Source organism: Chaetodon trifascialis, chromosome 20 (assembly GCF_039877785.1).
Source record: "Chaetodon trifascialis isolate fChaTrf1 chromosome 20, fChaTrf1.hap1, whole genome shotgun sequence".
In the NCBI taxonomy this organism is placed as follows: domain Eukaryota; kingdom Metazoa; phylum Chordata; class Actinopteri; order Chaetodontiformes; family Chaetodontidae; genus Chaetodon; species Chaetodon trifascialis.
In genome coordinates, this window is record NC_092075.1 from 12,309,821 (window position 1) to 12,334,947 (window position 25,127).

Sequence of the window (25,127 nt, forward strand, 5' to 3'; positions counted from 1 at the left end):
CATTTGCGCGCATATCATGATTTGTACTCACACGTGGTTCCCTCTCAGTTTCCACTGTTAGAATGAACAGCGTGAGCACACACGTCTAAATACTGGACGTGCTCCATCAGTCCCGCAGGGCTCCGATTATTACGTGGGCCTGCACACTGACTGGCTGCCTGCTGCAACAGGAGAGCTGCTGGTGATGATGCTGGTGGTGAGAGGGTCGACCTGGCCTCGCCATCACACCACACACACACGTATCATAACGACTGTGAGCAGTCCAGGTTACAACAGTGTGTATATAAAAATGGTCTGTGATCTCCAGTCTGTGGTGAAGGAGCCATAAAGTAAACACTAGCCAATAAAAATAAACTGCTACACTATGATTTTACATAATAGCATTGATTTTGCATTTCTTTCTTTATCTATCTAGCAGGCAGGCAGGATGGTTTTATTTGCACAGTTAATTTTTCTAGAACGAAAAAGCAAAACTAACTTGCATCCCTGTATTGCAAAGTCAGTGTGTATTTACCAATAATATTTCGATAATGCTGACAAAAGTTAGGACTATTTAGACCGTTTTGTGCCTGTTCTCGTGCAATCTGAGATTGTTTGCTAAATAAAGTGACTCCTGCCTTATGCTAAAAGCAACTGTTGCCAGATCTGCTCTCCGTCATGTTTTCCTTTTGCACCCACAGCTTCCTGCAGGGAGTCCAGAGCTGAGACTCAGTGCATGGTTAGCTGCATGGGAACAAAACACTCTAGTTGGAAACATACAGTTAAATCTGCACAAAGTAATGAAAGCTAAGCTCAAAGCCTGCATGTGCAAATAACGTAATTGGAAGCATTTTTTTCAGCACCTGTCACCACAATCAAAAGGCAGCAGGATTTAGTGATTATTATTGAAGAAGGAGCTCTTTACGGGAGCCACTTCCCTGTTAAGTAGTTGCTTTTTGTTTGCACGCAGAAAACACGTGCACACATCAATCATTTGTGCAGAGCAGACTTCAAATATTCCACCGTTTCGAAGCTACCAATATGAAATAACTGCAGAGGAAACAGTAGCCTAGCAGAGAGCAGCAGATCACACAGAAGCACCTCTGCAAACACGATGCACTGATCCCCGGAATTAAGAAAGGTTAGCCTTTAATGGTCAACACAACAACACACACGTTGTGTGTGTGTGTGTGTGTGTGTGTGTGTGTGTGTGTGTGTGTGTGTGTGTGTGTGTGGTGTTTTGAATTAATTAATGAGTCTACAACTGAGAACAAAATAAGGGCATTTAAAAAAAATGCTCTTTTAAAATAAGAAAATATCTTTTTGCGGTCATCTGCTGTCTATATTTTTGCATGAACAATTACAAACTTGAGTCGTTTTTATTTTCAAATAAATGGATATAAATGTTATGTAATTTAGTGTTTAATAAAAGAAGATGTTTTAACTATTTCAAGCAGTAAAATCCTTCATTTAAAAAAAAAAGAATGGAAAAGGTAAAAGGATAAAAACACGTAATAGGCCTTAAAGTGTCCCACGTGATTTATCAGTGACGCTGCTGGGCTCCACAGATTTGGCAGCATCAGTCCAATCAGACCTCTTCCTCTCTGTGTTTTTCCGTTTTCACACCTTGACATTTAGCACACCGCCTTGATTTTGCCCTAAAAGCACTAAATGCGTTTTAAAGCCGCGTTTTAAGTAATGCTACACGTGTGGTTCAGTGTCTTCCTGCAGGATGTACTTTAGCTTTGCCTTAATAGGCTCTAAATATGCTCTTAATATATAAATAAATTATTAGGAATTATTTAAGAAACTGTTTTACAGCCGAATGTAGCTTTGAACGATTTTTTTTATTTATTTGCTCTGCCTCGTTCATTCGTATTTATTCTCCTGGTGTCTGAGATGCTCTAGTTATTTCATTTTTTCTTGCTTTGCTCATCTCATGCACAACGAGCCTCTGTGCTGCATGCAGGCCTCACTCTGCGAGCACTCAACTTACTGCTTTCTACTATTTGCCAAACACAGTCAATATATCGATGCTTCCAGTCGATATTTGCCATTTAAAACAAACAGTCTTGATTAGATCTTCGACAAAGTGTAAATACCAATCGGGCCAACCACAACGCACAGCCCGAAAAACACATTACATGAGGCAGGATACGCTTTCCTCCACTTTATTGGCCCAGACCCGCGTCTTTTCCTCCATAACATGCGAAACATGGCTTGTGTCTTACCTGAAATGAGACAGTTACACAACAAAACGAGGCTAAGGGCCTTTCTAATGCCTTCTTTGTGGTTTTGGGGGGGCCTACGTTCTTGGTGTGGCGTTTGGCCAGAGACAGCAGTGATGAATGTGAGCCTGCAGCAACAGATGTCCATACACAATTCTTGGGGTTGAATCTGAGTTTACTCAAGAATTGCGTTTGGACAATCAGTCGCTAAAGACTCTGTATGTCCTCTGCCAAGATGAAGGGAAGAAATTAAGCATTTGATTATTTAAATCACAAGCGTGCACGGGCAGTTAAAGTGTAGGCCCATGGCTGCACCTGCTACGGCTGCCTAAATGCCCTTTGACAGTATGAGCTGCGTCTGACACTGGAAACTGTTTGCTTTCCTCCCACAAACAGGGAGTTGCAGCACTGTGCATTATTTTTGACATCCTCACTGCTCAGCATTGCCTTTTCCTCTGAAAAAAAAAAAAATCAGCTTTCTCGTTGTGCAACACTGAGCTGTTGCAGCAGAAAACTACACCTCAAGATTTTTTTTTTTTTTCTCTCGATGAAAATTTTCAAATGCAGCCTGGAGTACAACTTCCCCCTAAACTATCCAAAAATGCTTGAGCACACTCCCTTTTTGACGCCGGCTAAAGGCTGATCTCCTTCTGTGGGACTGATCGCCACATGAGAAGAAATTCCATCCTTTTAAGCAATTGTTTGATAACGCTATGGAGCCATTGTTGCAGCCACAATCACTTGGTGACTTTTTCTGCTGCAGTTTGAAAGCATCCTATTTCCCACTTTCTCTCGTGGCTACACCGCTGTCCCTCCATGCCTTTGCACCGGTTGCTAGTTGTAAAGTTAACACCAAGTCTGTCCAGATCTTTGGGCCCTTAAGATGGCTGAATGGCCGTTGCATCTTTAAGTAAAATGTCATCTCCTTTGGTTCACCGGAGAGTCTCACTTTCAAAGTGTCTCATGAAAAAAAAGGGATGAAAAAGACGCGGATCAAAGGAGCTCAAGTGCACTTTCTTTCATTTTTAAAGTCCGAGGTGTGAACGCCACGAAAACGTTTCGCCATTTCTGCACCTGTGTACTGTCATCGATTTAGGGGAAGACTGTTCGGTTCTGGTGCCTCAGGATGCACAATGGCTTTCCACGGATGTTAAATCTAATAATAAAAATAATAATAAAAATTAAAAATCCCCTCCTATTTGAAGAAAGACACTTGGGGCGTTTATGTTCTTTCCTCTGGTGTTTTATAGCTGGTGATGAAACGAATTTTTTTTTTTTTTTTTTTTTTTTTAAAGGAAACCCCTTAGTTCCCGTTGGTGCGTCCTTGGTTCAGTTCCCACGACGTGAATCCCTCGGATCTCTCTGCTCCGTCCAAATGCCCCCCCAGCGAACAGCGGCGGATGGTGGCGAACAAGACGCTGAGGAGCAGGAGAGAAGCGGGCTTCGTACACTCCGGACAGACGCTCCTGCCTTCCCTCCGTCCATCCTCCCTCTCCGGGTCTCTCGGACTGACTGGCTGGCTGACTGGATGGATGCCTCTCTGCCCTCCTGGCTTTTTCTTACGCTGCTCCGACAATAAACGCTGCGGCCGCGACGCAAGGCGGAGAGAGGAGTGGAGAAAGTCCTCGCTTGGTACTGAATTTGAATAACACCACGGGGTGATAAATGTCCATTGTACTGCTTAAGTAATGAATCTCCGCTGTCCTCTATGTCACACACACACACACTCACACTCACACATACACACACACGCTCACACACACACACTCACACACACACGCCAGCAGCTGCGATGAGGGACCAGCAGCCCCTCTTAAAGACACAACAGCCCTATTTTCTACCCAGAAAGAGATTACAATCCCGACACTGTTTACTCTCTGACCGCACTGCATGACGTTTAGTGTTTGTCTTGTGCCCCCTCTCTTGTGTGAGCAAACTAGTGCAACGCTGTAACCAGGCACTTGGGCATAAAGCGGTGCCTTCAGCGCCATGTGCAGCCGTCCTGCTGCAGAAAGGCCAACCTACTGTAGGCCTGTGTGGCAAGTGTTGTCCGGAGTGATAGAAAATGAGTGGCTTCTATGATGCTCATGTGACAGAGGACAACGCAGGCTTGTTAGAGATTTTAAATAGCGACCAATCTTTATTTGTATGCCACATGTGAGGGGGAAAAGATGCAATGAAACATCAACAAATTGTGCAAAGTGCAACGATCATTTTGCGCAGGTTTAGCGATGTTCCATCACACTTTAAACTGCTGATATGTTGCTCCTGTGTGGCTGCTTCTTTATTTATTTCAAAATGCCAAGGTTAAAATGTTTAGCCTCGAGCGCACCCGGTGAAACCATGAACACGGTGACTAATGAGATCAATTCATTTATTTTTACAAGCAGTAACACAAAAGAACCAAATTAAAAGAGCGTTTGCGCTTTGTGTGCACATGTAACTGCATTTTGGGCATGCTGAAAATATCCTGTCAGGAGGGTCGCCTGCTGTGTTCATGCGAAAAACGGGTTTGCGCAAATGGCCCCAAATGTGAGTGTAATTGAAGAGGTGAGGAGCCGAAGTGTGTCTCTCACTGGAAACTGGAATCTGAATCAAGCCCATTCTCATGGCGTGCATATCAGCACTTTTCAATGCTGCGTTTGCGCTGCAGCTTTTTGATGCTTACAAACGCCACCTCCTCTCTCTCTCTCTCTCCCTCTCTCTCTCTCTCTCTCTCTCTCTCTCTCTCTCTCTCTCTCTCTAATAAATCATCCTGTCTGATCCCGCCCTGGGCGCAGGGGGTCCTCCTCTTTAAAGCTCAATCCGTTTTTTCCCTTTTCATCCTCCTGAAGAAGCCGAGTTAACCTCTGCTGATCCACAGGGCCAGAGCCCCTCTCAGCCTCAGCCCGCCTCTCATTCATTCACCCAGTAACTCCTTCATTGCTCTTTTTTTTTTTAAGTGGTGAAAAGCAAGCCCCTCCATCTCCACTCCTCTCTGTCTCTCTCTTTGCCTTTTCATGCCCTGACTCCTCCAGAGGCGGGAAACCCAGTGAGAAGTCAACAGGGCCCACTTTCACTCTCACCTTGCCGTCCTTCTCTTGTGGTACTCCGGGTTGTGGATCTGAAGAGTTTTGAAGCTCTTGGTTGATACTGTGAGCCAGATCCACGCTGCGAGATCAGTTTTTTCCCCTGTAACCACACTGAACACATACTGTTAAGATCACAGACTCATGTGCCACAGAAGTTTGTTCTTTTCATCTCAAAATGTTGCCCATGTGTGGCAAAAACTCAACAAGTCAACAAGTGAAGCATATGATATGTGGGGTCAATTTCAGTACAAGCTGATCTGCAAAATAGTTTTCACGCATGTGGGATAATTTTAAAATGTGAGGTTTTTTTTGGTGGTCCGGACAACTTTAAGGTCAATCACTGATAAAAGTTTGTCCCTTCAAAATGTTCCTATCGTTCTTCCTCTGAAGTTGTGTGTGTTTGGCTTCAGTTTGAGAGAAAAGACAATGCTGGGCACGAAAATTGCAGTTTAAAAAAAATAAAATCAAAACAATTAAAGGCTAAATAGGAGCATAAAAACATTTTTAAACACTATCAACTATCTTCATTTGTTGAATTAAGGCCTTTTAGCTCAGTAGCTTTCATGTTGGCTGTTAGTCTTGGTGGTGTATAGTAGGGGTGTGTGTGTGTACACACAGAAACAGTAGGGGACCGCTGCACTCTACGCAGGGGCCACTGTGCTTCCCTCCATTCACAAATCAATGTTTAACCCGCTGGCTAAAAGGCCTGGCAGGGGAGAGGGAGGCCCAGTCGGTGGGGTGGGCTATGAAACCATCCCGTTGAGAGATGGAGAGGAGAGAGAGGACAAAGGGAACTGGGGAATCCTTAAAATAAACCTCCCCTGGTGAAGGCATCTCCTCCCTGCTGCTAGGGCACGGCTATAGGGGATGGAGAGCAGAGCAGGGAGGTTAGAGAGAGGGAGGCAGCGCTGTGGCAGGGAATGTCACTGAAATTTATAGTGAGAGGCATGTTTAGGCAAGACGGGACAAAGAGTCAAATGCACAAAGAGGTAAATTTGAGAGGAGAGTTTCTGAACAGGCTCAGTGGACAAACACAGGCCCTCCATCCATATATCTGCCTGCTGGAGCACTGCTAAAAAGATCATTACAGGAGCAGCTAAGCGGTTTCATTCTGCACTCATGGTAAAAGTGTGTTCATCTGTTTGCCAGCTTAAAATGTTTAGTAGAGAAAATGTAAGAGATAGAGAGGAAATATGATGCACAACCGGAGCATTAAAGGAGACAGACGGCAAATGCAGGAAGCCAATTACAGAAAGGCAAAATGACGTCTTAAAGCCAGGCACACAAGAGAGACGGTTTCAGCTCTCATATTAATGTCCCACAGTGCCGCACATTCATTGACTTCTTGCATGTCATGTTCCGAGCAATAATGTTGCTTATAGGCCAAACCTCATATCACCAATCCATGGCGGGAGACTGCTCCACATGCTGCAGGGGGTCAAGAATTTGACCTTGTGAACCAATGACAACACACCGCAAACATCAGAAACATGCATTTGTGTGAGTGCAAAGAGCAAGTGTCGGCTGGTGTGAGGAAAGTTGACTCATCACAGATCAGGGCTGTACTTTGTGACATTGATGAAAAGCCTGGATTGTAAAAGAGATCCTGAGAAGTCACAGAGTGGCATAATGGCCAAGATTAAAAGATTAAAAGAAAATTCTCATATAAATGCACAACTGAGTGTTTCCTGCTACTCTCTGCTCAGACCAACACACACTCCTCTGCCACCACTACAACCACACACACACACACACACACACACACACACACACACACACACACACACACACACACACACACACACACACCATCCCTCCAAGCATGCCCCTGCCTAAACATCCCCCAGAATTCTTTGACAGTGGCTGCGCTGTTGCTTGGCAACGAGGCGACGGACAGCGTCATCCAGGGAGTAGCAGCGAGGATGAGAAGCAGAGAAGTCTGCACTAATCTCACCATTACTTTGTAGAGATCACGGGGGCTCAAGGGTGTTCACAAATATCCTGTAATTTGTTATTGTGTGTCAGTGTTTGCAAGACCACAAGATACGACAGTAAAGCCCGCTCTGAGTTAGTGTGCAAGGTCGGGGATTTCTGCCAGTTTTTAAAAGTTAAAAAAGCTGAAATTGTAAAATCCTGCCTCTGCAACCAAGATTTACGAATTGACTTTAAACTGCAGCAGCATAAAGGCAGATGATGAGCTGAGGAGAATGTCTGATTGTTAAGGGTGCAAGCATTGAAGCTGCAACCTATTGTATCTGTTAGAATTAGTCTTCTTGTGCCCTGAACGCATCTTGGTCTCAGAAACCATAACAGCTACAATCACCAAACTCGACCCACTCAAAAAAAAAAGTATACCAGTTGCCCAGATGGTGGTTACCTTGCAGGGCAGCTGGATTAACCAGATCACAAGGTCACACATGATCACGCTAGCCGAGAATCCATCTTGCAAGGCTTCAAGTTGTGTGGACCAATCAGCATCCTGTGAGGTGTCTGTGAAGATTCTCAGTCATCCAGGTCGTGCTTATCCAAGGACGGTTGAATCAAGGGCGACTGGACTTGGTCGGCCATCATTCACCCCTCCTTGCAAAGCTGCCCACGAGGAACTATTTCACTGAAAGAAGAGCAAAGAACAAATCAGAAGAATTTTCTCGATGAAAAGATGTATTAGCAATTCTACTACGTCATTTGGCTCGCTGATCTGATTGGGTGAGGTTCCAACTGCCCTTCCATCTCTTGCTTCTTAGAGATCTGTTTCCCACCTTTTGCTTTGTTTTTTTGTCCTCTTCTATGGCCTCTGTCTCTAGATTTATTTTCCAGCATTACATGCCTCACTGCCCTTAGCATCACGTCTGACGGTGTGTCGCCATTGCCGGCCTTTGTTTATAATTTCAGAACCATTTAACAGGCGTCCCTTGTCTTTCCTTCCTTAATTTCTTCCCTCTGTTTGTTTATTCCTACCAAAAGACATTTCATCATTGTAATTTTGTTCAAATTAAAGGCTTTTTCTGCACCCTCCTGTGCATTTTAACCACTTAGTGGCCATATCGTTTTTAACAATTTAATTACTACTGCCATACTGTACAAAGCAGTATAACAACTCGCACATTATTGTTTACAGGTTGCGTAGCAACCATCAACTTTAGCAACTGGCAGAATTAGCTTCTGCAGGGCTGCAGCTGGATAATGTTCCTCCACATATCCTGCACTGAGGCAACGTACCCCAGAGTGACAAGCACTCCTGATAGCTATACCACAAGCTAGCTTTAGTACAGGACTGTGGTTGAGGTATTAAAATGAACCTTTGTCTCCTTTATTCTAATATCTAGCTATATAAAATCTAATGTAATTGAACATACTACATTTTTTAACATAAACAGAGCTGTTTGTTTTTTACTTTTATGGTTGAGAACAGTGCTGCATATTAAACTGCTAGAGTTTTTAAAACAGCACCCTCTAGTGTTGGAGATGTAACCAGGATGACAACTTAGAAAATTCCTCTAAAATTTGAGCAATCAGTATCAAAATCATAACAGCTGTTTAGTTCAATATTCAAGCAGACAAAAATACTCCAGTCTGGCACATGTGATGTCATTGCCTGGAGATGTACGAAGGTGCCATGTCCCCCCCAGTGGACCAGTCAGAAAGTCTCCTTCTCTGGAGATACAAAAGTCTTGGGTTCAGATCCTCCAGGTGGCCAAGTCCTACTTGCCAACAACGTGCTAACTTGTGCATGCGGTGAGGTTACATGTGCTTCTTGTCAATTAAATAAGAAACACACTTCCAAATGCTCACAGTCCGCTTGGACACTGATCTTTGTGGCGATATTTGGCTGTTTTTTTTCTGTTCAAACCCATTAGGCTTCTTCACTTTACACCAGACTCATAACTGCCATCATTTTGTGTAAAATCAAGTCCCTCATCAGGTATTTTGATATCAAAACTGAATACATTTAAAGGAATGAAATCAAAAATTATAAATGCTTTGTTGATTATCTGTTTCATATTCATGAGAACAGATAATGCAATCATACCTGTATCACTGACCTCATAATCTCATTATTTCGGGCATTGCCAGAGCATTTAGTCGGAGCATCAGCTTCTTAGTGCTGACTAAGTGGTGTTGTGCAAAGGCAAGACTTGACGTGCACTGGTCATTTTTTTACTGAAGCAATTCTGTTTAAGTGCTTGAGTCAAACAGCAGTATTGGCCACCTGGGGAAAAAAATGCCCAGCCCACCGGCCTGACAGTCAATTTATCTATACTGCTCCTCATCCTCCCCTCTTCACACTGTCCAATGTGACCAGAGACATGACGTCTGTAAGGCTGAGTTAAACATATTTATGACTAATGCATGCACAAAAGCTCCGTCTGTCGCTTCCTTAATGTGCACAAATACTGTCACAGATGTTGGTTTATTTATATGTGAGCTTTAAGAGGAAATTCTTGAGTTTAAGCTAAATTCTAGACGTTTATCTACGTAGCCACATAGTGATTGAATGTTATTTTAATACAACAAAATGTACTTCAACCACCTTTAGCAACAGCTGCATGGTCGCCCATCGCTACTGTGCTTTGAGAGATTTTTCAGTGATTATGGAATTTTCTGAACCAGCAGATATGCAATCATTCAGTTTACAATGAAGCAAATAATCACAACTGGACTGTAGTGATGAACCGATTAGTAGATTGACAGAATAATAATTGATAACAATACGGATCATTGACTAATTGTCATTTATCAAGAAAGAAAAAATCGTTCTCTGGTTCCAGCTTCTTTAATGTGCAGATCTGCTGTTTTTCTGTTTTATACCACTGTAGGCTACATGGAATACCACCGAGTTTTGGATGGATCCATTAATTGATAACAGTTGTGAAAATCATCATTGGCTGCAGTCCTATTAGAGTGTAGAAACACCAGGACTCCTTAAATTGTGAAAACATGACGCTCCTGAGATACATAGGATGACATGGGAGGAGGCAAGCAGACAGAGTGAGGCTGCTGTAGCTGCTGAGTAAGAGGGTATGTGCCACAGCTCAGACCCTGAGTGACAGGTATTGACCCGCCCAGCCAAAAGACGTCTCTGTGGGAACGCTATTGATTATTGCCACAGCAATAAAGGTCCCGGAAGCTTGTGAGAATGTCACGACTCTCTGCCGCCTGTACCAGCCCTGGTCCCAACACACAAACACACAGAGACACTCTCACTCTGACACATCCTAACCTCAGCCTCTCATTCTCTCATGTTCACTCCAGCAGCCTGACTGGACGCAGAGAAGATAAAGGTGCACATGTGCGTTTGTGTGATTTAATTTGTGGTGCTAACAGCAATGAAAACTTTCTTGAATCAGTGTCTACTGAGAATAATCCACATTGTAAAGTATTTCACTGTTGACAGTCACAGCAAGGCCTGTGGATTATCCCGGATAAGTGGACAACTGTCTCAGTGAATTTTCTAAATGTCATTTTTTCAGCACTTTGCAAACAAATTTCCATTCATCTCCACTGTATCGCGAAGGAGGCAGCAATCTCTCAGATATTTCAGGGTTTGATGTTTCAGAACATGCACAAATAAAACCAAAACTATCTGCAGAAAATTATTATGTGTTTGTTTGTTTTTTGTAATCTGGGAGAACCAACTATTTAAGACCCACCACAGGTATACAGTCCTAAGTAACTGCAGTTTATCCACTTTTTTTTCCTGCTATCTGGTCAAAACAATGAAGATTTTCCTTTTGTCCTTCTTTCTCTCTCTTTCCTTCACACACCCCCGCACGCACAAACGCCACCTCCACCCTTGACCTCACAGTGAAAAGTTAGCACACCCGAGGTTGAACTCTCCCAGATCTGCCTCAGCCGCAAACGCTGGGAAAGTGGCCCTGACATACGTGTGTGCGCGTGCGAGTGTGCGTTTGTGTGCATGAGTGTGGAAACACTTGGGGTGTCATGAATAGGAGAGGTTTGACCCTCGACCCCCTGACCTGTCCTCACAAACGGCCCCTTTAACCCAGCTCCGCTATTGACAGCTATGACTGCCTTTGTTTATTCACCGAGCCCACTGAAAGAGTCAAAATTCATTATATACCACTTTGCTTATTATTTTCAACCCACGTTTACGCCTCTATGCCTCTCCTCATTTCTTCTTTCCATCATCCTCATTCTCCTGCTCCCATCACTCCTCCCTTGGCTTTTTTCACAGCCTCCATCCGGCGACTTCTGATCTTGAATTTTCACTTGGGTGCTGAGCATTAGCACTACGCTATTTACCTCCTTAAATTCACTGTGGGTTTACTCAGTTCTCAGATAAAAATGCCCACAATGAGTCAATGCCTCATCTTAACTGCCTCCACATCTTTTGGAAAAATGATCAAATTTTGTCATTTTCCACTTGAAATGAGCATTTTCCCCAAGCTGCTGAAATATTTATTATTCAGTTTTTTTTAAAAAAGTGTGCTTCTTCTAACATTTCCTTGAAGATTTAACGCTGTGCATGTGCATAATGAATGTATGAGTGATTCAGCGTGATAGATTTAGAACAATTTAGATGGTTAGTTTAGTGATATTTGTGTCTAACATATCTAATGTAGACTATTGCTCCAGGTTACATTAACACAGACATGTCATTTATGACATAGAGGGATGTTACACATTTTAAAATCATGACAACAGCTGTCAAAGGACTTTGTCAAACTGGGCCCCAGGGACCCCCAAAGGATCATTGAGGAGGTTCAAGTTGGTCCTGGACTGAACACGTGTTGATCCAGCATGTTGAGGAGCACAATGGGAAGTGGGGACTGGACTGCAAGTATATACACCACCAGTTATGACCTCATTAGGAGGAGAGTATTAATAAAGAGGAATTTAGGATTGACAAAATACCAGTGGCTGTTTATCGAAGTGAGTAATGGATCTCTGGAGTCCCTTTCCATCCATCCCTGGTTGGCACAGTCCTTTGCTTTGTGATTGTTGGCCTTGTTCCATCAGTAAGTGACCCAACACACATTTAATCCTCTAGCCTCATCTGTTCACAGCTTTGAAACTCACCCCACTCCCAAACTCTAACCCCAGTGCACCTGTCTGCTCCTCCATCCTCTGCTCAGGTATGGATTGTCTGATGGCCACACACTGGCACTCAGCACATTAAAGAGGTATCTCTGAGCCTTTTATATACTGAGGAAATAATCCCTATTTTCTTACTTCTTCCCCCACAATGGACTCTGTGCGAGCACCAAAACCTACAGCGCCTCTTCTCATCAGACCACTTAAAGCTATAGAGCTGTAATGAATAAATAAAGCTAGAGTGCAAATGGAAAATGACAAATTACAAGCTGTACTTAAAATTTAAAAAGTCCTCTTGGCTGAGTACCAGAGACTTTCTGACATCGCTGTTAAGAACTGCCATGACTCCACTCATTCAGCTATCAATCCTATTGATCACGGCCTGCCTGATCAAGCCTCCACTGTTTACTACTTTAAACTCATTACTTAACCCTTCTTATGGGATACTACTGCGGCCATGATGCAGTCACCGTGGCACCGCATTACGCCAGTGTTTCAAACATGCAGCCACCTTCACAAACACACTTTTAGATCCCATTTCAAACTGTCTTTTCTTTTTTCCAATTATCTTCTTCATTGAACACAATCTTTTTATTTCATTCATTTATTTGTTTTGAGAAATTTCAGACTGCTTCATAAGTGTGTGAGCCCCACAGACTGTGTGACCAATGAGCTGCAGCAGATGCATAGAAACAGCCTCTGAGTTGTTCCTTTGGGAGCTCAGTGTGGCTTTCAGCACATTAGGCCATATGCAGTGACTGTAATTCACCAAATGGTGGAAGAAATACTTTTACTTAAATGAAAGAAGCGATACCACAGTGTAAAAATATTAAAAGTACAGAAGTGTTATCAGCAAAATGTACTTAAAGCTTGCAAAATGCCCCCTTTCAGTGTGTTATTATTATATTAGCTGATGTGAACTGCTTTACACTGCACGTATTGTTTGTAATGCATCATATTTTTTAAGTTGATCATTTGTTTGCAGCGTGGTTTAGCTGCAAAGACACTGGTCAGCAGAAGAATATACCCCTCTAAATGCCGAGAAGTAGAGGTTTAAAGCAGCATGAAAGTACTCATGTAAAACTAAAGTGGCCCCAGAATAGCACTGGAGCGCTGTACTTGTAATTAGTTAACCAGAGAAACCATGACACGTTCCTCGGACAGACGCTCGGCTGTGGGATGGACCCTCTCTTGGATCAAATCCTCCCTCTGCTGGTGAATGTGTGAAATTGCTGCCAGAGCAAACAGAAGCTGCCATGTACTGATGCACATTTCAGCCTTCATCTTTCCACATTTTACAGTTTTAGCCAACACCTGTCTCTCTCAATTGTTATTTCATAACATTAAATAAATAGGAAATGTTTAAAATAAAACATGATTCCTCTTTAAACTTGAAAATGATGCTAAAAGTGGAGAAAGTAACGTCTTCTCACATGAAATTGCTACTTTAAACGCATTTCTTCACATTCATGCTGCTGTAACTAATGATAGACTGATGTTTGGACGCTTGTCTGACTGCATGTTCAGTGATGAACGTCATAGCTTCCCTTCACACTGTGTCACCATTGTTTGCTGAGATGTGTAGAAGAACTATAATCCGGCCAAATCACGCCTTCATTTTTGGATAACGCGGTCAGATCTGGTCTCGTGCCGCGGGCCTGAAGCGGAAGCTGTAATTTAAGCCTCTCGTGACTGGATTTGGACTTGTTCTTGGAAAAAACGAGCCAGCTTGTACAATATGTCAGAGGGGGAGGTAGAAGATTTGGGAATGCCCTTTTTTCTCTTCTTGGATTGCTGACGCGTCCAGCGGCTACGTGCTGCGCCGACGCACCGTGGACTCGGATCCTCACAGCTCCCACCATGTTACTTTACTTTGTACTTTTTGGGGCCTTGGTTTTCCAGGCAGACTGCTACTTTTCGGAGGAGAGGTACCCGGAGGAGTCGAAAATGCAGCCTCCTACGGTGGTTGTCGCGATCATAGCCAGAAACACTGCTCATTCTCTGCCGTACTACCTCGGAGCTCTGGAGAGACTCAACTATCCCAAAGATCGCATCTCTGTGTGGTGGGTTTTCCTGCATGGACACCGCTCACTGCATGCACTGCCGGGTTGTTTGTACAGAGCTCTGCTTTTTTTCTTTATCCGACCACAGCAGCCGTTCAAAAGGTCAATGGCATTTAAATGAGTTTGTGAAAGCAGCAGCGTCCTACCCCTCCCCTATCCCCTCTGCGCCCTCACAGCGCAGGCTGCCCTCCACTCCGCCACATCCATTTCCTACTGTGGATTGCATGACATTTAATCTGCTGTTTCTGCTAACTGACATGCTTTCTTAGCAGCTATTTTAAAATAGGCATAACACTAATGAGTGAAACCCTCAAACTGAACTCTGTGCGGGACTTCATGTGTCATAAAGTGACTCTGATCTCATCTAAAAGAGATCCTGCTTGGAAATGCCAAGTTTTATTTGACGAATCTGGACCTTAGAGGAAATATGAACTGTTGCTGGGTTGCCTACTGTGCAAAACAGAGCTGTGATATGTACATGGCCTGAGCTGTGGTAAATACTGATGTGGCAACATGAAAAAAAGGGATGTTATGTACTGCATGAAGGCGATAAGGGTGCTGTAGGTGGTGCCTTCACAGCGGTATGTGTGCGCAGGATACGTCACAGTGTATGGCATCATATGTCACAATAGCACAGGATGTTTTCCAGAAATCCATTTGGAAATTGATAATGGATGGAAGAACTAGACAAGAGTGTGTTTTCAGCTTAGCCAACAAAAGAGATACATGAAAAATCGAAATATTTCCTGTCATTGATGCAAAAAATCCTGTAAATATTCAATACGGCAGCAGAGAAGTTCTGTTAATTGATAGATATCATCGGGAGAGCTGAAGGGAGATTGAATAACATTGCAAAATCTCTGACTGTACACTGACTGAGGGTTAATACCAAGTTGCTTCCTACCAAGTAAAAGTTTTCTGCAGTCGATATTCCAGCTCTGAAGTGGAAGCAAGGTTACTGTTACTGTAGCAATAACACTTTTTAAGATTATGCACAGTTACAAAGTTATATACAGGTATCAAGAAGTGTGACACCCCATTAAACAGTTCCTCTTCAAATTAAGTGATGCTCTTCAAAGTGACAACCATCTTCTTTTTTAAGAGAGCTTTCTCAGATATTGTCCTATGAGGGGAAAGAGATCCAAAGCTTCAGAGGAGTATCATATGCTGTAAAAATGCCTCTCAGTCACAGGGATGAGACTGGTAATTATTTGTGCATCTTAAAGATTTTGGTGAAATTAATTTTCCCTCCGTTCAACCAGTGTTTGAAACATGTCTGCACCTTAAGTCTGATCTTCTCCTTGCGTTTGCATTACACTCTGCTTTCTCTGTGTCCCTCAGGGCAGCCACAGATCACAACTCAGACAACACCACAGCCATTCTCAAAGAGTGGCTGACTGTCATGCAGAAATTCTACCATTATGTTGAATGGAGGCCGATGGAGCAGCCCACGTAAGTCCTAATGTATTGAATGTGTTGCACTTTGATTTAGAGTATTGAGCCTGTAGGTCGAAGCAAATCTTACCCAGGACACTTCAGCAGGTGTATTAATAAGAAGGAAAAGACTATTTTCTCTCTTTCATTTTCAAAAAGATCACAGTCAAAGCTTCCTTGTGTGATTCAGCTGCTGAAAAGCTGAATTAATCAAATGGGAGTGACCAAAATACACAAACAAACGGTCCAAAACTACATTTTTAGCACTGATCTTGATCACTCCCTCTCACTCTTTTGGTCTGATGCACCGTGAAAGTTTACTAGCAGACCTTTCTAGCACACCTGTTAGTCACGGTGGAGCCTGTACAGCCTACAGATAGCACTCACTTTCACTTTGCATAATAAGGAATGATGCAGCACGCCTCTGCTTGTCCATACGCCAAACTCTGTGTTGACATCTGTTTGAGCTGAAGAGGCTGTTAGTAGAAATTATTTGTGCATGTCAATTATACAGTCTGAATGAACTCTGCTAAGCTTCTTTGTACCCTGTCTTTGAACATATATAGGCCACATATAGAATGCATTTGGGTAAAACAGTATAATAATAATAGTCTATTGCTTCTCTATGTCATAGGTCCTATGCAGGAGAGTTGGGCCCCAAGCATTGGCCCAATAGCAGATATGAATACGTGATGAAGCTGAAGCAGGCGGCGCTAAACTTCGCCAGGAAACGCTGGGCTGATTACATCCTGGTACATGATAAAAGAATCTTTCTTGTGACCGCAGCGTATGATTCATACTCTTGATTTATCTGATGAGATTTGTTCTGTCTTCGCTGCTGTTGTTTCATCCAAGAAAAAAAGTTCTGGCATCCATTGTTCCAGAGGCAGGACACCACAGTCACTCTCCTGCTTTTCTCTCTGTCCTTTGTCCCCTGTGCGTCTCACTGCTGCAGTATGCTGACACAGACAACATCCTCACCAACCCAGACACGCTCAACCTGCTCATAGCGGAGAACAAGTCAGTCATCGCTCCCATGCTCGACTCTCAGGGAGCGTACTCCAACTACTGGTGCGGCATCACTCCGCAGGTGAGTGTCAACTTTAAATATGTGTTCTAAAATAAAGTCAGCATCATTCCTTGATTGTATAAAGTTGCTTCCAGGTGACAGGAGAGAGATAAAAGTTATGTTCAAAGTAGTCATACTTCTGTGTTGATTATTTTGTCCTGCCATTCTTACTGTCTTTTAGGGGTATTATCGCCGAACAGCTGAGTATTTTCCCACCCGTCACCGCCACAGACTGGGCTGCTTCCCCGTGCCCATGGTCCACTCCACCATGCTGCTGGATTTAAGGAAGGAAGGCATGAAGAAACTAGCCTTCTTCCCTCCTCACGAAGACTACTCGTGGCCCTACGACGACATCATCGTGTTCGCCTTCTCGTGCCGGGCTGCAGGTTTGTTAGCGCCTGTTTGTGGTTCCATTTTTTAATCATGTTCACTTAAAACAGAGAGAAAAAGACGAATAATGGGGCTTCCTCTAATATCTCATTCATTCATTTATTGATCAATTAATCTCTGATGTTGCTCAGAGATACAGATGTACCTGTGTAACAAGGAACGCTACGGCTACCTGAATGTCCCGGCCAAACCTCACCACACCTTGGAGGACGATGCCCTCAACTTTGTCCATGTTCACCTTGAGTCCATAAGTAAGAAGAGACAGAGAGATCAAAAGCAACAAACAGCATTCATCATGTTGTGTTGGCTCTAACTTGTGTTTGCTCTTTGTCAAACAGTTGACGGTCCTCCAATGCACCCCTCGCGCTACGTCCACATGTTCCCCAAACAGAGAGACCTCATGGGCTTTGATGAGGTAAGAGACGTCCTGTTGGTTGTCTGTTGGAGATGTAGCTCTGTTTTAGACATGCGGTCATTTCTGATATATTAATATACGTTAGATTTTTTCCTAATCAACATGGTAGACTCAGCATCTGTGAAAAAAACACCAGACCTGAACATCTGAACTTATTGTTTATAACACGGTCTTTTGTTATATATTTACCCTGATTCATGAATGGTATTAATCAAATGTCTGGTGTTGTGCCTGGTTGTGCCTCACCAGTCCAGACATCTGCATTTAATTACATTTTGAAACTCACACAAAGGGCTGTGAAGTAATGAAAGCATGAAGGAAATCAACCTTTTAAAGGCTTTTTGTGCTGTTTTCATCATTCAGAGGAAGTGCAAAGAGCATTATTACACAAAAGTGTTTTCTGCAGGAATTATTTTAATGGCATACATTTCATGCACTTAAATAAGGATTCCTCCTCTCCTCAGATATACCTGATTAATCTGCGACGGCGTCCTGACCGTAGAGAGCGGATGCTGTTCTCTCTGAATGAGCTGGAGGTTGACGTCAAGGTGGTGGACGCTGTGGATGGAAAGTGAGTACACTATCGGGGAAAGATGTTTCTCAGATGTGTGTTTCTACTTTTTCTCTGCAGAATTGTACTGAAGCATCAGCTCTTGGTTTGGTTTCAGTCATCGTGCTGGGTTCTCAGATAGTGCCCTGATATTTTAATCGCATTCGCAATGATGGCAATTGGAAGATTTTTTCATTTATAGATATGATGTGTGTGTGTGTGTGTGTGTGTGTGTGTGTGTGTGTGTGTGTGTGTGTGTGTGTGTGTGTGTGTGTGTGTGTGTGTGTGTGTGTGCATGCAGTGCACTGAACAGCAGTGACATCAAGATCCTGGGTGTCGACCTCCTGCCAGGCTACTACGACCCGTTCTCTGGACGCACGCTTACCAAAGGAGAGGTGGGCTGCTTCCTCAGCCATTTCTTCATCTGGAAGGAGGTGAGAAGACACTCATGCTCTTAAACACACACACACACACACACACACACACACACACACACACACACACACACACACACACACACACACACACACACACACACACACAGACTTACACATGAAAGTCTTTATTGGCATGACTGACTGATTAACACCGAACAACTGTGTAAGTGTGGAAAAAAAAAAACTGTTTATCCAGGCATGCTAACTGTTTCCCCATGTCTCCAGCATTTAACCTAAGCTAAGCTAAGCTAACCAGGTGCTGGCTGTGGTCTTTTATAGACTGATATGAGAGAATGTCGGCATGCTGGTCTAGGGTTCGGGTAGACCAGGCGTCTCAAACTCATTCCACAAAGGGTGTGTGGCTGCAGGTTTTTCCTCCAACCAATCAAGAGCACGCAGTCTGACCAATCAGCTGTCTGAAGACTGAGATCAGCTAATGAAATGAGTCAAGTCTGGTGTGCTGCTGCTTGGTTGGAAAGAAAACCTTCAGCCACTCGGCCCTTTGTGGAATGAGTTTGAGACCTGTGGAGTAGACAAAGTAGAATTATTTTGTATCTGAACCTCATATTAATTCTGTGTATCAAACACACAACCTTCAAAATCCTAGTGGCCTTTTTGATGGAGTGGGGACAATTTATCAATAAAAAATACAAATCTTAGATTGTCAGTAAGTTGCAAATAAATAAAAACTAAAATAAAATAAAAACAAGGAACCAAAACTCGAATTTGCAAGATAGATGTCATATTTGCGAGTTAGCTTGATAACTATTTATTTTTTCTCCCTGCGATAAAAAGGAGGTTTGATTTGAAAAGTTTAAAGTTGAGGTTTTACCAACTTGGAAATTGACCAAAAATGGAGCAAACTATCAAAACACAAGCCTACAGTGCCATGTAGTCAAAACTCTCTCGTGTTTTGTTGAAGTCACTCCCCTCCTTTTCGCTGTTCTTTCTTGAATGTTTTCCTTCTCTGTATTCTTTCACCACCTCTTGGTCATTCAAGCGTTTGTCCCTCTTCTCCTCAGATGGTGGACCTGCAGTTGGACAAGGCGCTGGTCTTTGAGGACGACGTCCGCTTCCAGGCCAACTTCAAACGACGCGTCCTCAGACTGATGGAGGAGGTGGAGCTGGTGGAGCTGGACTGGGACATCATGTAAGAAGGATGCATTTTATTTGTGTGGTTCTTGCTTTAATAGGTTCAATAATTAATTAAATAGGTAATAGGTTTCCACAAGTCATAGAAACAAACTTTTTTCTCTGAAATCATGCTGACATGATTACACAAAACTTGAGACGCATGTTGAAAGTATTTCTGTGCGTCTGTAACTCACACATGTGCAGAACAAGAGCTGCAAAAAAAAGACGATGTTTCAAAAATGATTTCCAACCCATTTGGCATCAAAGAAGAGCACCTCTGCAACAGATTTCTGGACCCAGATGTTTTGGACATCCCTTCTTTTCTTCTTCTTTTCTTCTTCACTGCTGTTTTTGCTCTCCTTCACCCTCGTTTTTTCTCGTTTTGGTTTCATGTCGCTGCAGATACTTCGGCAGGAAGCAGGTGAATCCTGGAAAGGAGGAGGCGGTGGAGAACGTACGCAACCTGGTGATGGCCGACTACTCGTATTGGACTCTGTCCTACGCCATCTCCCTGCAGGGAGCTCAAAAACTGCTGAACGCTGAGCCACTGTCCAAGATGCTGCCCGTCGATGAATTCCTGCCCATCATGTATGACAAGCATCCAAAGTATGTACAACAGCACTGAATCCAGATATTCACCCTGCATGCTCAAATTATAATTCTCTTGTTTTAATCCTTACGAATATTTTGATGAAATACTGTTTTTTGTCAATCGTATTCACATCCTGACACTGATGTGATAAAACTCCTTCAGTGCTCTACAGCCTCCCTCTGCTGCCAGACCTATAAAGCTAAAACTGACCTTGTAACTGCCAAAAACAGTCTTCCTCACAGTGGCCTAAACTTGAATACGTGTTGCATATTTAGCCTAGTTTCTTGTGGCATGAGTCGATTCAAGAACTGTAGTGAAATCTGTGCTTTGCGTCTATGAGGTTCTTTGAAAATAAGGTCAGTGTTGGCCATAATTTCTATTCTTGTCAGTTTAGTATGTTGTGCTTGCTGGAAGCTAAAAACACCACATTTCAAAGAAGGTCTTTAATCCTTCTGAACTTTTTTTCCTGATGATGTACAGATTTGACATTCTATCAGCCTCAGCTATACTTCATGATTTGTGCTAATTTGCAGGTGTTAGCATGCTAAAACTCTAAACTAAGACACTACACTTGCTAAATGCTAGCATGTTAGCCTGGCATTGTTAGCATTGTTCTCAAAGCGCAGCTGGGCCTGAGCACAGCCTCACAGAGCTGCTAGCATGGCATGTTTACTTTCTGCTTTTCATGCTGGCTCCTCATGTTGCGCAGCCAAGGTTGCCTCGAAGCAGCAACAGCATTTAGATCCTCCCACAGATGGAAAATGCTCTTCTTTGCCTTCCCACGCAAATTACTCCTCCATCCCACAATGCCATAACTCACTCAAGATGTTTGGTGTTGTCATAGTGATTGTTTGTTTGTTTCTAAAGACAGTGTGACATGCACTCATTGTGTCATCTTTCAAACACAAAAAATCACCTGAAGTCTGTATTTTTTTTATTTATTTACTTATTGATAGCATCTATGCAACTCTGACCCTAATATCTCTGAAATTAGCCCGCATCAAATGACTTCCTCATCATCCCACAGTCGTGATCTAGCAGAGTAACTGAGACACATAGGAGGAGCTGACTGTAAGAGATGAAATGCAGCCTGAGCTGAAGGGCCTACAAACCAGAAGGCCTGGCAGTGTCCCTGTGCTCCACCATGTGTGGAAAACTGGCTTATAGCCAACCCACTTTCTCTATTCTCTCTCTTTCTCTCTCACCTCTGTGACTCCAATTCGATATGCTTGACTAGTCCGCTAAGAGTACACAACGACCGCACAGCACACATTGGTCCTACTGGTCCTGCTGTCGCCTTTCACGCTAAGAGTAACTGAACTGTGTTTGAAACTCAGCCTCTGTCTCCATCTCTTGTCACATCAGTGTATTCCAAATACAGGAAACATTGCTAAAAGTGCACTAATGTTTTAACTCTTATGCAGTTTTCCATACTTTTATATATTTTATTGACACATTCAATATGTGTTAAAGTCTCAAATGAATCATATGTACATAAACTTTCACTGTTCTCTCTCTGCAGCGAGGACTACAAGTCCCATTTCCCCAACAGGAATTTACAAGCCTTCAGTACACGCCCCCTCCTGGTGCAGCCGTGTCACTACGCCGGTGATCCCCAGTGGGTGAGCGACACAGAGACGTCCACTCTGTGGGACGATGACTCTGTGCGCACTGATTGGAGGGGTTCCCACAAGACCCTGAAAGGGTCTGCGCCGCCTCCTGACATGCTGTCAGGGACCTACAGGGATGAGCTTTAGTACGGAGCAGACGCCGCCGTCTGGAGGACCTGCAGGTCAAAAGGCCACGAGGGCAGAGAGACAGACGCTGAGAAGAGAAAGTGTTCTCAGACTTTGTTTCGTCCACTCTGTGTCACACCACTGACATGCTCAGTGTTGTTCAAACTTTGGATTTTTTTGACTTTGGATTTTTCAAGTCATGTCGCGTGCATGGCACAAGATGGTTGTTTTTTTTGTGGGGGGAGGGGGTACAATATAAGGGACAGTGCTGATTGAGGCTGTTTGTAAAGACATGTCAATCAGCAGGTGTTTTAATACTTGTACAGATGTCTTAGCGATTCACATGCTTGAACTTGCACATTAATCGTGAGAACAATCCATTTTTTTTACTTTATTCAGATGTGTTTAATATTATGAGATAAAGTTTTTATGGTTGATGTCAAGAGCATTTTTGCTTGAATGTATGCTCCTGATGGTGTGTGTGCTTGTCATGATTCCGTGTTTCTAATGCTAATTACAAGGCTTTTAGGGAGAAGCAGCTTAACAAAGACTTTTTTTGTTGGTTAGTCTGTTGAGCGCTGACTGGGGCGACAGTAGCTGCCCTGGTCACAAATCCTGGAAAGTTTGAACAAAGGCGACATATTGTTAATTCTATCATTTCTTGTTTTCAGTGTTGGTATATTTGTCCATTCATTTCTCCATTTGTGCATGTGTTCCATCGGGTATTTAACACATAGCTAGACTGACCCTGACTGGTGTTTCCCGTGGCCTTAAAACTGATGTACCTCATGGTTTCTAGGGACAGTATAAGACTGTTTCATTGGTACCAGATTGTATTCAGGAAGTATTTTGTGTGTGAAACGAACACATTGAATGTTTGCATTTGAATAATTTAAGCTTCTTTAATTTTTTTTAGACTATTAGTCATTAATAGATTAACTGAAATAACATTGACTCATTAGAATACCTTCCCCTCCATGGCCGTCGTCTAATAGTTTTTATATTTAGTTGCAGAAATTGGATTTCAGGTTCAGAATTTAGATGTAGTTTACATTGCGCTATTTTAAATGACAGTAAATCTAAAAAAAATTTCATGTCATTTCACTTTGAGCAACAGTAATCAGAAACAAAATGTGGTTTCAGGATGTTTGAATTGACATTACATATTCCTGGCACTATAATACTGCACAATTATGTTAATCATAGTTATAAATGGTGACAAGTTTAGACATTCAGCAAATCACTTAAGGAGTGCTCTATGTAAGAGGGTGTCTTTGGCCCCTGTGGTGTCAAGCATTCGTCCATTTTGGCAGATTGCTGCTACTTTTTGGAGGAGAACCGGCCACTTTCCTGCGCTACATTATGTGCTAACCCTAACGCTAACCCCACACCTGTAGCAGAGGTCTATAAGAGCCATGTTAAAGAACAGCCTTTAATACACCTTTTGTAGCATCACTGGGATCCTTAAGTCTTTGAATGTGTTGACACTTTGTCAGCACAGGTTTGCAATGCAAGTAACTGATGTTGTAATTCTGATCTCCCTCATGGATTTATATCACAATGATCAAGTTACACCAAACTTCTGTTACAGTCGTCTGTCTTCGTAAGCAGTTATGATGGTCTGAGTTCATGTATTCACATTCTGCCTGTTATCATAAGTGTTGCTTTTCCTTCCGGTGTCTTAATGTATTGGTTGAGTCTTTGTTAATGTGGCTGATGAATGAGTCACACAACACGGTGTAAAGCAAGAAGTCAAAGTGCGATGGCTTTTCTGCCAAAAGAGTCTCCTGCTCCCTCTTTCTGTGTCTTTGAGCAATAAATCGTATTCAGATTAAGAACAACTGTTTTGCAAAACTTTGCAAACGTTAAGAAAAAATGTTTTTTCTACTTATTTTCCCATTAATTGAACATGGTTATGCATTTTGTACTAGTTAAGAAGCAAACTTTCTGAGGGCAGAGAATTATCTATGGCTATGGTAATTTGATAGAAGTGCCACCAGATGTTGTACTGACAAGAATCCACCACAAGAGGGCACAGTGTGATCTTTTATGTAGTCACCAGCTGGACCAGACATGATGCTAGTCCATGGATTTCATGAAAACTGTCATAGTGTCCACCACTCTGTCTCTGTCTTTAACCACATCTCTTCCACCAGATGCCCCCAGACGTTTCTATTTCCATTCCTGATCCTGCGTCTCCCATGTGCCCTGCAGTCACCTCATTCTGCTCACCTGAGCTTCCCTACCCGTCTCCACACCACATCTCATTACCCTCATCAGTCACGTACCACGTACCAATCCAGAGCCTCTCTCAGTTTGTGGCTTTGTGCTTTTGTTTTTGATTGTGTGTCTTGCACCTGCACCTGCCAGTAAGCTGTTGCTTCAGTAATCACTGAAATCACCCTGCTGCCTTCCTCATTCTGTAATAGGGTTCCATTCTGCATTTCCTGAGCATGACAGAATTTGGAAATACAGTTGCAAATTTTCATGTTTGTGGCTGGAATTTGTGTTTCATTTGGACCAAATGAAAAAACAAACAAACAAACAAACAAACAAACAAACAAACAAACAAACAAACTCTTGCTACTACTACTTTTGATGTTTGTGACTGGTTACTTTGTACATTCTGATAAATAATACAACATATAGACCAATGACTAAAGACTAATGACTCATTGTGTATTATTATAGATTAAGATAATAATTATAATGCAATGATGTTCTGAAAAAGACCATTCTGCATAATGTACATTTTTACCAGTGTATCTTGACAGTAGTTTCTTGACAATTATTTTTTACTTAAGCAAGATTTTGAACGCAGGATTTTTGCTTGAAACAGGGTATTTTTACACTGTGGTATTGCTACTTTCACTTAAGTAAAAGATCTGACTACTTCCATTTATCAGGCCCGATCCTTTTTTTTTTCCTAGGAAAACGAAGGAATGGCCCTCCTTGCTCTGCCTCTGATTGGCT

At 42.8% G+C, this 25,127-nt stretch overlaps 1 protein-coding gene across 1 annotated transcript; it reads left to right on the forward strand.

The window, feature by feature from the left end:
* Positions 1-14,102: 14,102 nt before the first annotated feature.
* cercam (cerebral endothelial cell adhesion molecule) lies at positions 14,103-23,897 on the forward strand. The gene is made up of 12 exons (XM_070988377.1): positions 14,103-14,397; positions 15,739-15,849; positions 16,466-16,583; positions 16,787-16,921; positions 17,082-17,286; positions 17,422-17,541; positions 17,629-17,705; positions 18,170-18,276; positions 18,557-18,689; positions 19,715-19,842; positions 20,229-20,432; positions 21,941-23,897. The coding sequence occupies exons 1-12, from the start codon at positions 14,195-14,197 to the stop codon at positions 22,173-22,175; spliced, it is 1,776 nt and encodes a 591-aa protein (XP_070844478.1). The 5' UTR covers positions 14,103-14,194; the 3' UTR covers positions 22,176-23,897.
* Positions 23,898-25,127: the final 1,230 nt, after the last annotated feature.